Here is a 15,867-nt window from a genome sequence, read left to right as displayed (position 1 = left end):
GGGAGAAGGAGCCCCGTCTTAGGCCGTCATGGGGCAAGACGCGGGTAACCCGCGGCGCAGAACGGGGCTGAGCAAGGCCATGCCAAAGAGCAGACGTGTTATTCGGGGCCTTGACTCAGAAACGGGGGGCCGGTTAGCGGCTGCTCCCCCCTGACAGACCCCGTGACTGACCCTTTCTGACCAGCCAGCCTCCCAACACGGCTCACGAGGAGGGGCTCCTCCCTGTGGGGGCGCGGAAGGCTGCCGCGGCCCCCCCCCCCGGGTCGGCCTCCCTCCCGGAGCACCTCCCCCAAAGGCCTCCTCCCGTGACCGCCCCGCCTCCAAAGGCCCCGACGGCAGAGCCCGCCCGAGGGCAGCGTGCACGTGGCAGGAGAGACGCGGCCCGGAGCGCCAGGCAGGATACACGTGGTTGCAAGACAGCCTGTACGTGTTCTCGATGATGCCCTCTTCGCTGACATCCACAAAGATCTGCTGCCCACACACGGCGCACACGCTGTCCGAGAGGTGTTTGGTGGGCATGCCCGACTTGCTGTAGAACTGGGAGAGGAGAGCAGACGGAAGAGACGGAAAGACGTGAGAATCAAAGGGGCAGGGATGGCAGAGGTCTGAGGCCTTCTGGAGAGACGGGAGGAGGGAAGTGGCGGGGGAGGCCCCGGAGCTCAGGGCACCTCCTAAACCGGATCGCCCTCATCGCTGCTGGGCACGGGGGGAGGACGGAGCAGACCAGAGACAGGCTGGGAAGTCAGATCGACCGGGACCTGAGGACCAGGCTGGGTCCGCTTCAGAGACAGTGAGAACGGGAGGGGGAAGGGCTCAGGGCTGGGGGTCTGGGGCTACGTCAGCCAAGCCACCCTGCAGCCAATTCCAGGTCCATGAGAGACGGCAACAGCTCTTCTCCAAGATTCAACACAGTGAAACGGCCCGTGCCACGCTGATCTGGGGACAAGGGCATCCTCAGACACCTGTGGCAGCAGCAAAAGAGGTTCAACCCTTTGGAGGAGCATGTGGCGTGAGGTCCCACACAGTCACGCCATTTAACCCATTAAGTGAAGCCCTTAATTTCACCCTAACAAGTTATTTCATTTTTTATTTTTTGTCTATTTACGGCTGCACCTGTGGCGTATGGAGGTTCCCAGGATAAGGGGTCGAATCAGAGCTACAGATGCCGGCCTACACCACAGCCACAGCAACGCAGGATCCAAGCCGTGTCTGTGACCTACACCGCAGCTCCTGGCAATGCCAGATCCTTAACCCACTGAGCGAGGCCAGGGATCGAACCTGTGTCCTTATGGATACCAGCTGGGTTTGTGACTGCTAGGCCACGATGGGAACTCATCACTTTAAGGAATTTAAAGAAATAGCAGGAACATCCAAAAAGCTTCATGTGTACAGACACTCACTTTAAGCACTATTTATAACTGAAGGAGCAAAGAGTCTGGCAATCCCGCAAAAAGGGAAACACCAAACTGGCACACGACACAGCGATCCCATGCTTGGTACCTACACCCTAGAGGATGAAAACGGAGCCGGACCACGCACCCGCACACCAGCGCTCACGGCAGCACTACTCGCCAAGAGCCAAGAGACAGAGACGACCCAGGGATCCACCGACATAAGAGTGGATAAACAAAAGAATGAGCTCACTCTCCCCAATGAAATGCCTGTCCGTCACAAAAGCAATGAACGTTCTCGTACATATGCTACAACATGCAGCATGTACTTTGAAAACATTATACTAAATACGTCAGACACAAAAGGGCAAACATTGAGTCTACTTACATAAAGTATCAGAATAGGCAACTTCATAAAAGAGCTGAGAGGTAGCCAGTGTGTGTGGGGGAATGGGGAGCAGCAGTGTAATGGGCAGTTTCTGGGGGACGATGGAAAATTCTGTAGCCAAGCAGTGGTGATAGTTGCACAACACTATAAATGCAATTAATGTGCTTAAAAACGGCTAAAATTTTCTGTTAGATGTATTTCACCAAAGTAAAAAAATAGTAAGCAAATAAAAGCAAACAATGCCAAAAACAAAAAACAAAACCCCAAACAAAGAAATGGAAATAACCCTAAATGACTGACACTAGGAGAACGCCTCAACCAGTGACGGTACCCACTCCAGGGATTGGACACTGAAGGCTGAGCCGCAACCTAAGCGTCAAAAACAAGGTTCAAAGCTGGATGCCACACAGAAAGACAGGCCCGAGCCTACCGAAACGCCCCAAGGCAGTGTCCACAATGTTCTCGCTGGTGATGTTTTGGTATCGGGATTATAGGTGATTTTTTTTTGTCGCCTGCTTCTCTCCACTCAAATTTTCCTTAGAGAACATAAATGAAAGGCGAACCCTTGAGGCACCGCATCCCAATAAAATGAGTTATAGGTCACTGCTCTCCCAGGGCACCGAGCTGTTTTGTTTACGCTTTTCCTGCGCTTGATTACGTGTACAATAGCGTCATGTCTAAAGAGCCGATTACAGTAACAACATCAAGCGGACGGATAAAAAAGCGACGGGACATGTGTACAATGGAATACTACTCAGCCATAAACAGAATAAAATAATGCCGTCTGCAGCAACACGGATGGATCTAGAGAGATGATCACACCAAGTGAAGTCAGTCAGGAAGAGAAGCAGAAATACCATCTGTCACGTATTTGTGGAATCTGCAACGTGACCCAGGAGGGACAAATCAAGACGACAGAACAGGACACGGACTTACCTCTTCCCACATGCATCCAGAGTACATCACAGGAGTGCACCTGGTGGCACAGCGTAAACCAATTCAACTAGTATGGGTGAGGATGTGGGTTTGAACCCTGGCCTCATTCGGTGGGTCGGGGATCCGGCGTCGCTGTCAGCTGTGATGTAGGTCACAGATGTGGCCTGGATCCCCTGTTGCTGTGTCTGTAGCACAGGCTGGGAGCTGTAGCTCTGATTTGACCCCTAGCCTGGGAACCTCTACATGCCACGGGTGCGGCCCTAAAAATCAGAAACAAAATAAAACAAACCAAAAAACCAACAAACAAAGAATACGTCTGTAAATGGAACAATTCTCAGAGAACACCTACTGAACCCCAGCCGCAGACCTCAGATACCTGAGGGGACAAGTGGAAGCTCCACATGACTGGGTAGGATGAACGAAAAAGGGGAGGGAGAAAATGGAGAGGAAGCAGGATGGGATCAGCGCCCCTGGGAGCGGCTGAAGGAGAGGGGAGGTTCCTGTACCCTAGAAGGTTCCCTCACCAGTGGAGGGATCAGCTGGGACAGAAAAGGTGCTTTAGGAGTTCCCACTGTGGCTCAGTGGTAAAGAACCTAACTAGTACCCATGAAGACTGGGGTTCAACCCCTGGCCTCGCTCAGTGGGTTAAGGATCCAGTGTTGCTGTGAGCTGTGGTGTAGGTCGCAAACGCGGCTGGGATCCTGTGTTGCTGTGGCTGTGGTGTAGGCCGGTAGATGTGGCTCTAATTCAACCCCTAGCCGGGGAACCTCCATATACTTCAGGTGTGGCCCTAAAAAGACGAAAAAAAGAAAGAAAGAAAACAGAAAAGCTGCTTTGGAGGTTCAGAGGAAAAAAGTGCAATGCCTGGTTTGTGGCAAGCAGGAGAGAGTGAGACCTACAGGGGTGATCCTGCGGGCCCCAGCCTGAGACACACGGCCACCGGTGCAGGTGGGGGCTGCTGCTGCGGCCTGGGGTTTGGAGGACAGGACTGCTGCTGGCTGCACAGGGACAGCCTGAGGGGGTGGGAGTGCGGCGTGTTCTCAGAGAAACGCGAGGCCACCGTGGAAGCGAGGCACCATTGCTGAAGGGCATGCAAGGGGCGGGGCTGCCACTGCACCTCTTTCACAGGGCACGTACCCTTGCCCCTTGGGCTCAGACGAGGCTCCCCTAGGCAGTGCCATGCACCCCCAGCCACTCCCCAGCGCCCTCCCACCTGGGCAGGCTCGTGTGCTCCCGCTGCCTTGGGAGCAGACCCGAGCGGGATGACCACACTCAGAGGTGGGGCTGAAATCAGAGCTGAGCCCTGGGGGGAGAGCTGCGACATCTCCTCGAGGCTGCGCAAACAGTGTCTACACCTCCACTGCCAGCGCGGCAGATCCACCACCTCCAGATCATCTGAATGGATGAGCGCTCCCGCAGCTGGGATGGGGCTGGCTTTGCAGCAGAGAGCTGTGTGGGGGCATACGTGTGGGGGCAGGCCGGGCCTGAGCTACCCCCACAATTCCCACACGGGGTCCAGATGCACGACCACCGCAGTCCACTGCAGTCCTGGCACCTGACTTCAGTGGACCTATGCTGGAGGCCTGGTGAAAGTAATGCCTGAGAAGATGCCAGGACCAAATGCTGGCATAGCCATGCTTGAGGTGGGGCCAAGAGCAGTGCCAACAATAACATACTTTCTGAGCCCACACAGCGAGTGAAAGACGACACAAAAGAGCACACTCACAGGTGATCGGCTCCAGGGGAGGACCACTCACTCGCTCCTCTCACCAGTGGGAGTGCTCCAATCCTGCCTACTTCACAGAGACAGCTCAGAACTAGATCTGGGGGTTTCCACTCCAACAACAAGGGCGGGGACCCTGCCCGTGACAGGGCAGTGACAATAACAGAGCAGAGGGGGCCCCAGTCCATATCCAGTGCAGTCTCTGATCACCAGAGCATCAGTCACAGCTCCTATCAAGGGGATAGGAACATAAGGCCAGCATACACTAAGGAAAGAGGTGGCAGGCATCCATACTAAAAAAAAGCCTCACACCAAAAATATTAAACCCATGCAGGCTACAAAGGGGTGTTCCCACATAAAATTAGCCCTACAAGACAGTCTAAGGGTCTGGCATCAGGAGGAGGAAACCCCAGAGCATTTGGCTTCAAAAGGCCAGCAAGGCTTGACAGCAGGTGCTGCACAGGACTGGGGGAAACAGACACACAAGGCCTCACATGCACCAAGAGCCAGCAAAAAGCAGTTACTCCACAGGAGCCTAGGCTAGACCCACCTATGGATCTTGGAGGGTCTCCTGGGGAGAGGAGGGTCTGCTGTGGCTCACTATGGGGGGCAGGGACACTGGTGGTGGAGGCCCCAGGAAACACTGATCAGCATGAGACCGTCCAGAGGTCACATCTCAGCACCAAGACCTGGTCCCAGAACAGCCTGCAGGCTCCAGTGCTGGACCACTTCAGGCCACACAACCAGCAGGACAGGAATACATCAGTAGACAAGGTGCCTAAAGGCACACTGAGCTCACAGCCACCTCCAAACAAACTGCTTGATGAGGCCCTGCCCAAACGAGGGACAAGACACAGCTTCCCCCAACAGTGGGCAAGCAATATTCCCCCTCACTAGGAAGCCTGCACTAAGTCCTAGACCAGTCTCACACACCAGGGGGCAGACACCAGCCTCAGAGAGGAACTACGATCCTGCGGTCTCTGGGAAAGGAGACCACAGACACAGAAAGTTAGACAAAATGAGACAACAGAGAAATACGCCTCAGATGAAGAAACACGATAAAAACCCACAAAAAAACCTAAATAAAGATGAGACAGGCAATCTACCTAGAAAAGAACTCTGAGTTATGATCATAATGATCCAAGATCTAGAAAAAGGACAGAGGCACAGACCCAGAAGTTATGAGAAATGTTTAACAAAGAGCTAGAAGACTTAAAGAACAAGCAAAGATGAACAATATAATAACTGAGAAGAAAAATACACCACAAAGACTCAAGAGCAGAATAAATGAGGCAAAAAGAATGAATACGTGAGCTGGAAAACAGAGTGGTGGAAATCACTGGCACAGAACAGAATAAAGAAAAAAGAATGAGAAGAAATGGAGAGTCTAGGCGACTCTGAGACAACACTAAGTGTACCCACATTTGCATTACAGGGGTCCCAGAAGGAGCAGAGGGAGAGAAAGGACCTGAGAAAATATCTTAAAAGAACAGAGCCCCAAACTTGGCTAACATGGGAAAGGAAACACTTTTAAGTCCAGGAAGCACAGAGAGTCCCATTCAGGATAAACCAGCGGAAGAACACGCTGAGACACAGATTAATCAAACTGACAAAAGTTAAAGAAAAAGAAAAAACATTAAAAGCAACAGGGAAAAAACAAGAAATAAAATACAAGGAAATCCCCTGAAGGTTATCAGCTGATTTTTCAGCAGAAACTCTGCAGGCCAGAGAGTGGCACAATATATTCAACGTCATGAAAGGGAAAAACCTACAACCAAGAATACTCTACCCAGTAAAGCTCTCATTCAGATTCAACGGAGAAATCAAAAGCTTTACAGAGAAGTAAAAGCCAAGAGAATTAAGTACCACCAGACCAGCTTTATAACAAATGCTAAAGGAACTTCTCTGGGCAGAAAATGCCACAACTAGAAACAAGAAAATTATGACTAGAAAAGTTCACTGGTACAGGCAAGCACAAAGGTAGGAAATCATCCACAGACAAATATGATATCAAAATCAGCATTTGAAAGAATAAGAGAATACAAATGCAAGATACTGAAAATGAATTAGAAATCAGAGACCAGCAACTCACAACAATCTTGTATATATGTAAACTGCTGTATCAAAACCATACAGGAACTACAAACCAAAAAACTACAATAGATGCACACACAAAAAAGAAAATCAATCCTCACACTGCATTAATCATCAAATCACAAGAGAATCAAAGAGGAAACCTACAAAAACAAATCCAAAACAATAAAAAAAATAAATGGAAGTACACACATATTGAGAATTACCTTAAATGTAAATGGATTAAGTGCCCCCCCCAATGACACAGACCTACCAAATGGATACAAAAATAAGACCCATATATATGCTGTCTGCAAAAGAGCTTCTTCATATCCAAGGACACAATCAGAACGAAAATGAGGAGATAGAAAAAGATATTCCATGTAAATGGAAATCAAAAGAAAGCTGGAATGGCAATACTCATATGAGGAAAAATAGTCTTAAAAAACTGTTACAGGAGACAAAGATGGAATGTACATAATAAGGGATCAATCCAAGAAGACATAATAATTGTAAACATATGTGCGCTCAATATAGGAGCACCTCAATATACAAGACAGGAGTTCCCTCTGTGGCTCAGTGGTTAACGAATCCGACTAGGAACCATGAGGTTGTGGGTTCAATCCCTGGCTTCACTCAGTGGGTTAAGGATCCAGCATTGCCATGAGCTGAGGTGTAGGTCACAGATGCGGCTTGGATCCTGCATTGCTGTGGCTGTGGTATAGGCTGGCAGCTGCAGCTCTGATTCGATCCCTAGCCTGGGAAATTCCCTATGCTGTGGGTGTGGCCCTAAAAAGCAAAAAATAGATGAAATTAAAAAAAAATGCACACCATATTAACAAACTGAAGAATTAAAAAAACTTATGGTCATGGAGTTCCCGTCGTGGCGCAGTGGTTAATGAATCAGACTGGGAACCGTGAGGTTGCAGGTTCCATCCCTGGCCTTGCTCAGTGGGTTAAGGATACAGCGTTGCTGTGAGCTATGGTGTGGGTTGCAGATGTGGCTCAGATCCCGCGTTGCTGTGGCTCTGGCGTAGGCCGGCGGCTACAGCTCCGATTAGACCCCTAGCTTGGGAACCTCCATATGCGGTTGGGAGTGGCTTAAGAAAAGGCAAAAAAGACAAAAAACAAAACAAAAAAATAACCCCACATATGGTCATATCAATAGATGCAGCAAAAGCTTCTGACAAAATCCAACACCAATTTATGATGAAAATAACTTTCCAGAAAGTAGGTATAGAGAGAACCTACCTCAACATGATAAAGGCCCCATATGACAGACCCACAGCTAAGGTCATTCTCAATGGTAAAAAGCTGAAAGTATTTCTGCTAAGATCAGGAATAAGACAAGGATGCCAACTCTTGCCACTTTTATTCAACAGTTTTGGAAGTTCTAGCTAAAGGCAACCAGAGAAGGAAAAGAAATAAAAGGAATCCAAATTCGAAGAGAAGAAGTAAAACTGTCACTGTTTGTAGATGAAAGATACTACACACAGAAAATCCTGAAGATGCTTACTGAAAGAGCTCATCAATGAATAAAGTAAAGTTGCAGCATACAAAATTAATACACAGAAATCTCACACATTCCCATACATTAACAAAGATCAGAAAGAGACATTAAAGAAAGAATTCCATTTATCACATCAAAAAAGAATTCCACGTATCATTCCAAATACCTAGGAATTTATTAAAACTACCTAAGGAGGCAAAAGCCCTATATTCTCTGAACTACAAGATGCTGATGAGGGAGTTCCCGTTGCGGCTCAGTGGTTAATGAATCCGACTGGGAACCACGAGGTTGCAGGTTCGATCCCTGGCCTCGCTCAGTGGGTCAAGGAACTGGCATTGCCATAAGCTGTAGTGTAGGTTGCAGACGTGGCTTGGATCCCACATTGCTGTGGCTCTGGCGTAGGCCGGTGGCTACAGCTCCAATTAGACCCCTAGCCTGAGAACCTCCATATGTCACCGAAGCAGCCCTAGAAAAGGCAAAAAGACAAAAAGAAAGAAAAAAGATGCTGATGAAAGACATCAAAGACAGAGTTCCTGTTCTGGCCCAGTGGGTTAAGAACCTGACACTGTGTCTGTGAGGATGCAGATTTGATCCTTGGCCTCACTGGGTTAAGGCTCTGGCGTTTGCTGCAAGGTGCGGCAAAGGTTGCAGATACAGCTCAAATCTAGGGTTGCTGTGGGGTAGGCCAGCAGCTGCAGCTCTAATTCGCCCCCTAGCCTGGTAACATCCAGATGCTGCAGGTGTAGCTGAGAAAGAGGGAGGGAGGAGGAAAGAAGGAAGGAAGGAAGGGAGGGAGGAAGAAATCAAAGATGACACAGAACAGATAAAAAGATATATACCACACTCTTAGATTGAAGAATCAATATTGTCAAAAAGGACTCTACTACCAAAAGCAATCAAAAGTTTCAACGCAATCCCTGTCAAATTACCAATAATATTTCAAAAATTTTTTAAATTTGTGTGGAAATAAAAGACCCTGAATAGCCAAAGCAACCCAGGGGAGGGGGGGTGGAATGGAGGTGGAGGAATCAGGCACTCTAATATCAGACTCTACTACAAAGCCAGTTATCAAAAGGTATAGTACTGGCACAAAAACAGAAATATAGATCAAAGGAACAGGACAGTAAGCCCAGAGATAAACCCATATACCTATGGTCAACTAATATATAACAAAGGAGGCAGAATATACAGTGGAGAAAAGATAGTCTCCTCAATAAATAAGTGATACTGGGAAAAAAGGACAGCTACATGTAAAAGAATTAAATTAGAACATTTTCTAACACCATATACAAAAATAAACTCAAAATGGCTTAAAGACCTAAAACATAGGGCTGGATACTATGAAACTCTTAGAGGAACACATCGGCAGAACACTCTTTGACATATACCGCAGCAATATCTATTTGGATCCACCTCTTAGAGTAATGAAAACAGAAACAAAAGTAAAATGAAACCTAATTAAATTTAAAAGCTTTTTCACAGCAAAGGACACAATAAATGAAATAAAAAGACAACCCACAGAATGAGAGAAAATCTTGCCAACAAAGTGACCGACAAGGGATTAATAGCCAAAGTATACAAATATCTCGTGCAACTCTACATGAAAAAAAAATTTTTTTTAATGCAAAGAACTAAATAGACATTTCTCCAAAGATAACATATAGGTGGCCAAAAAGCACACGAAGAATGCTAAACATCACTAATACAGAAATGCAAAGAAAAACTACAATGAGGTACCATCTCACACCAGTCAGAATGGCCACCATTAAAAGTCTACGAACAATAAATGCTGGAGAGGCTGTGGAGAAAAGGGAACCCTCTTACACTGTTGGTAGGAATGTAAATTGGAAAAGCCACTATGGCAAACAGTATGGAGGTTACTTAAAAAACTAAAACTAGAACTACCATATGATTCAGCAATCCCACTCTTGGGCATATATCTGGAGAAAACCATAATTCAAAAAGACACATGCACCCCCATGTTCATTGCACCACTATTTACAATAGCCAAGACATGGAAGCAACCTGAATGTCTGCTGACAGACGAATGGATAAAGAAGATGTGGTACATATATACAATGGAATATTATTTGGCCATAAAAAGAATGAAATAATGGCATTTGCAGCAACATGGATGGACCTAGAGATTATCATACTAAGTAAATCAGGGAAAGACAAATATCATATGATATCACTTATATGTGAAATCTAATTTAAAAATGATATGAAAACTTATTTACAAAATAGAAGCAGACTCAGATTTCAAAATCAAACTTATGGTTAACCAAAGGAGAAATGCGGCAGAGAGAGATAAATTAGAAGTATGGAATTAACACACACATACTGCTATAGGTCCTACTATACAGCACAGCGAAATCTACTCAACGTTCTGCAATAACCTGTATGGGAAAGGAATCTGAAAAAGAATGGATGGATGTGTATAGATAGCTGATTCACTTTGCATTACACTTGAAATTGACACAACACTATAAATCAACTACATTCCAATACAAAGTTTTAAAATAAAGTATGACACAAATGAACTTACCTATGAAACAGAAACAGCCTCACAGACACAGAGAACAGACTTGTGGTTGCCAAGGGGGAGGGTGGGGGAGAGGAAGGATGGAGTGGGAGTTTGGTATTAGCAGATGCAAACTAGTATATATAGAATGGATAAATAAGGTCCTACTGTATAGCCCAGGGAACTATACTGAATATCCTGAGATAAACTGTAATAGACTATAAAAAAGAATATATATATGTATAACTGAATCACTCTGCTGTAGAGCAGAAATTAACACAACATTGTAAATCAACTATACTTCAATTTTTAAAAGATAAAAAAAATCAAAGCTCACAGATCACCATAACAAACATAATAATAATGAAAACATTTAAAATATTGAGAAAATTGGCTTCTGTCCAGGCCGGAACCCAAGATGGCTGTGCTCTTGTTGAGACGTGTTGGCCATCACTGCCTTGGTGCCTTCAGCTCTGTATCAGAAATGCTGTTCCTTTGGGGACCACGCCAAAGAAGAGACAGACAGGTTCTGGAATAAGAGCCCTGGTTCAAACCGTCCTCTGTCTCCCCATATTGCTACCCATAGCGGGTCTCTCCCTGTGGCGGTGTCCACTTGCCGCTGCAGCACTGGCACTGCCTCGAGGGCAGGGTCTCTCTTTTTGGCTTGCCGGCCCCCTTGGTCCCTGGGAACTTTGAATCTCATCTGGAACCTGTGAAGTCCCTGTGTTTAGGGCCAGCATGGATCCAACAGCCAAACTGGCCGTCGCCCTCCCGCTCATGTGTCACAGCTGGAACGGGACCCGACACTTGATCTGGGCCCAGGAAAAGGCCTGATGATCTCCCAGCCGACCCAGTCTGGAGTGACGGTCTTGATTCTTACGGTGTTATCCTCTGCAGGGCTGGCCGCCGCGTGAGGAGCTGAGGCTCCCAACATCACCTTTCTGCAAATTATTATACTGACTTCCTACTTATCGCTGTTATCTTCAGCCGGGGCAAAGTTCTGGTCTGATCTGTTTAGACTTTTTGTGCTGGCAGACCCTGCTGGAGCTCAGCAGTAGAGTACCTTCCACAGCAGTGGAAAGTGTCCACTTTTCCTCTTATTATAAAGATGGAATGACTGCAAAAACTCCCTTTTCCTGCCCTCAACTTGCAGCCTACTCTAGGCCTGGAACCCCTCATTCTCTCTCCATATGGGTCTTGATTTGAACTCCATATTGGGGTCAGCTTTTGGCTCCTTTTTCTTGAGACAGTGGAAACAATGCCAGCTCTGTGGCCCCTGCCATGGGGACTGGGAGTGGGGCCTTGGGTGCCACTGCCTGTGGGTTGCTGGCTTAAAGAACAATTCTGTTCATTGGTCAGAGCCCAGAGTCTTTGGCACCCACACACAGTGTGGCTGAAAGGAGAAGGGTGGGGTGGAGGGGAATTAGCTTGTACTGGCTGGAGTGAGATAAAGGGTAAGTTGACTCTTGGAGCAGGTGTTTTGGGGAGACGATATACAGCTTTGGATGCAAGAAGAAGATGTGGAAAATGACGGTTGAACCTATTAAGGGTTATTTCTCTTCTTCACATTTCCAGAAAAACCAAGCCTCATATGTTTTCTAATGCAAGCTCATGTGACAGCGTTTTCTGAAAGTGAATTAAAATCATCATTTTGTCAAAAAAAAAAAAAATATCATGAGGATCACCCAAATGTGTCAAGAGACACGGAGTGAGCAAATGCTACTGGAAAATGGTGCTGATAGACTTGCTCAAGGCAGGCCTGTCACAAACCCTCAACTCGCTAAAAACGCACACACACACAGAAAAACCACCTTAATTATCTGTGAAGCACAATAAGGAAAAAGTGCAATCACACAAGGAGGTGTGTCCATGTTTTAACAGATTTCTTATTACCACGTTAATCCCAATGGACACGCAGTTCCACGCCCCGAAAGGACTTCCACATTCTGCACACTTCCTCCGTGGTGTACTATTAAACGGCTACCTGGCACCTTCTCTTCACACCAAGGAGAGAAGACTGGAAACGTACTTGCTGAAACAGTCTAAGACTCACTGGTCTTTTTCGCTTTTCATCTATCCTAGTAATTATGGTCAAACACACATACTGTAGACGGTGCCGTCTTAACTAAGTTTAAATACCCAGTTTGACAGTGTTAACAAGTACATTCACGTTACTGTGCAACTGATCTCCAGTACCTTCGCATCTTGCAAAACTGTAAAGTGAATTTTTTAAAAGGCTTCTGCATATATTACTACAATTTAATCTGTACCTAAAGGAGATTGATTATACTTAGCCTTTCTGTATTTTCTTGGAGTCTGCTCTATTTTTTTCTTTTGTTTCCAGGCAACTGTCTTCTGAAAAAGTCGCAGCCTTGACGCTGGGTGAGGGGCAGCAGTGGAGGAGGGCAGGGCAACAGGTGCTGGATGCAGCAGAGCTGTGCCTGCCATAACCTCTGCTGAACCTGAGGGCTTCTCTGACTCCAAGCTGCCCTTCTGAGCAACAACCTCTCTCTCTCGACTCCCAGGAGTTCAAGGGTAGACGGCAGAGACGCCACAGTGCCCCAGGCAGCCACGACACAGAGCTTCCTGCCTTCACTCCACCTCCCCGGCTCGGCTCGCAGAACTGTCTGGAATGGCTCCAGGTGAGCTCGTCACAATCACAGAACACAGAGCAGCCCTGTCCCTGCAGAACCCAAGCTCAGCAAGGAAAGAAACTAATCGGGACGAGAACCCAGACCCTTTGACTGTAACCCAAGTTCTACACAGGCACTAAGGCGCTCCATTAACACCTGCTGAAGGCTGCAGAAAGGTCAGCTACTAGCTCCCGGAGGGCCAGTAATTCAAAAGCGTCTGATATATCCAGACAAAACTACAATTCAAAAAGATACATGCATCTACATGTTTATAGAAGAACTATTCACAATACCTAAGACATGGAAACAACCTAAATGTCCATCAACAAGTGAATGGGTTAAGAAGACGCGTACATATATACCATGGAATACTACTCAGCCATAAAAAAGAACAAAATGATGCCATCTGCAGCAACATGGATGCAACTAGATATTCTCATGCTAAGTAAATAAGTCAGAAAAAGACAAATGTATGATATTATTTATATGCAGAATCTAAGCTATGGCACAAATGAACCTATGTACAAAACAGAAACAGACTCACAGACATGGACAACAGACTTGTGGTTGCCAGGAGGGAGAGAGGAAGAAGTGGGATGGAGATGGAGTTTGGGGTTAGTAGATGCAAACTATTACATCTAGAATGGATAAAACACAAGATCCTACTGTATAGCACAGGGAATTCTATCCATCTCCTGAACTACACCATGATGGAAAATACTGCAAAAAGAATGTATTAATACGTATGACTGAGTGACTTTGCTATAGAGCAGGATTGACAATATTGTAAATGAACTATAACATAAGACTTATGGCAGATAAACATATATTCGCTGAAAATTCTTTCAACTTTTGATATACTTGAGTTGTTTATTGAGAGCGCACCTGGATACGAAAGAGTTAGGGCAGAGCCATCCCCGAGGGCCCCTACTACCTGTGCAAGACTCCGAAGCTGGAATCTGAATGTTACTGTGGAGGGGACCTCTGAGAAGCATTTCTCCAGAGTTCAAGGGGCTTATGGCTCTAAAATGTGTCTGCTTAGAATTTCTAGGCACGTCAGCTGGACAGAGAGAAGATAGGTCAAGAAGTCTGGCTCAGCTCTGGCACTGTGTCCCTGCACAGCCGAGGCGCAGAGGGACACGGCTGCTCGCTCTGGGCCACAGCAGAGGCAGTGAAAAGAAGTGGGAACGCGCCAACTCAGGAGATGGCTGCGAGCTCTGCGGAAGGGCTGTTCCTCAGATCGTCCTGGAGTTCTGCCCCAGGATACGGGGCCCAGGGACCCAGGATGGATCAAAGCGAACCTGGACGAGGTCACGACAGCAGCCGGAGGAACGTCCAAGAAAAAGCCCACTAGGCCCCGAGCTCCTGGAGTTCTCCCCACGAGCTACCATGGCGACAGGCCAGCAGAGTCAACTCCCATCATGTTTCAACAAAGTTCTATCAACCTACGAGGGCCCAGCAACCCCACGGCGACGGTATCAGGAGGCTCTGAGGCTGAGTGGGGTGAAGTACATTCAGGGAGGCAGATTCTGGTTTAGCCTCCAGAGCCTGATGCCACAGTGGAAAAGCCTCTAAGGACCAGAGAGTTTGTCAGGATTAGACAGCATTTCCATCCTCTGTCACTTACTGTCTTGATGATCTTGAGCAAACCACCCAAATTCCTCTTTCCTTCCATCAGAATGTACTGGGCACCTAGTAAGTACCGGCCACTGGACTATGTCCTTGTAAGAGAAGGCTAGAAAAACAGATACCTAGCCTCTGTTCTCACGGCACCTACAGCTGGGGAAACTGATTATTTAAACAAATAAATATTTACATAAAATGAAACTAATTATTTAAAAATGTTTAAAGTATAGTGGATTTACAATGTTGTGTCAATTTCTGCTACGCAGCAAAGTGACCCAGTCATTCATATAAATGTATGTATTTTTCTTTTTCTCGTATTATCTTCCAGCATGTTCTAGCACAAGAGACTGGAGAGAGTTCTCTGTGCTATCTAACAGGAGAGAATTACTTAAATGGCTGAAAGAGGATTTTTAAAAAGGTATTAAAAGGGCTGCCAGAGAAGACTGTGGCGCAGGGGTTTCCTGACTAAGCCTAGGTCTTCTGCAGAGGCCTCCTCGAGGGAGTGGCATTTTGGGCTGAGAGGTGAAGCACGGGTGGGAGGTGGTGCGATTAAAAGAGGCACGAGTGCAAAGAGGAGGTCCTGGGGCACTTGAGAACCTGAAAGCAACCTGAGAGAAAGAGGAAAGCTCACGGCCACATGGAGGGTCTTGGACTTGAAACGGAAGGCGTCTAAAGGCTTTAAGGAAGGAGTGACCTGATCAGACTCGCATTCTTAAAAGACCACTCTGTCTTCTATGGGAAACTGGACTGGGGTTGAGAGCCTGGCTGAGAGACAGTTACCCGCCTTTAAAGATGATGAGGCTTGTGCTAAGGTGATGATGGCCTGGGCTAATGATGGCCTGGGCTAATTTGATGGCAGTAAAAATGGAGAGACGTGGATAGACTGATGATGCCAAAGAGACAGCGGAACAATAAAGACCCAGAGTTCAGAAGAGAGTTTGTATTAGAGATCTGGAAGCCATGGAGAAAGACAAGGAAATTCTGGATGAAGAGCAGAGAAGATGGTGGAGACTTGAGCTCAAAGGAACAGTAACACCTACGGGGAAGAAAAGTCAGCAGAGGA

The 15,867-nt window shown here is 46.8% G+C and overlaps 1 protein-coding gene and 1 pseudogene across 4 annotated transcripts in view; one reads left to right on the top strand and one right to left on the bottom strand.

The window, feature by feature from the left end:
* RNF121 (ring finger protein 121) overlaps positions 1–15,867 on the bottom strand; it is a 99,254-nt gene that overhangs the window by 3,062 nt on the left and 80,325 nt on the right. For all 3 annotated transcript variants that reach the window (XM_003129616.5, XM_005653662.4, XM_005653660.4), the window contains one exon: positions 404–537. In XM_003129616.5, coding sequence (XP_003129664.1) covers positions 404–537 — 134 coding nt within the window. The remainder of the gene's footprint in view (positions 1–403; positions 538–15,867) is intronic.
* Positions 10,949–11,459, top strand: LOC110262206 (succinate dehydrogenase cytochrome b560 subunit, mitochondrial pseudogene; annotated as a pseudogene). The gene has a single exon (XR_014816683.1). The product of XR_014816683.1 is annotated as a succinate dehydrogenase cytochrome b560 subunit, mitochondrial pseudogene (transcript).

Source organism: Sus scrofa, chromosome 9, assembly GCF_054392235.1.
Source record: "Sus scrofa isolate SSC_HxYL_T2T_F1_AM1 chromosome 9, Sscrofa_HxYL_maternal_Yorkshire_Landrace_v2.0, whole genome shotgun sequence".
In the NCBI taxonomy this organism is placed as follows: domain Eukaryota; kingdom Metazoa; phylum Chordata; class Mammalia; order Artiodactyla; family Suidae; genus Sus; species Sus scrofa.
Note: the sequence above shows the minus strand (reverse complement) of the source record. Positions and strands in the feature narration are given on the sequence as shown.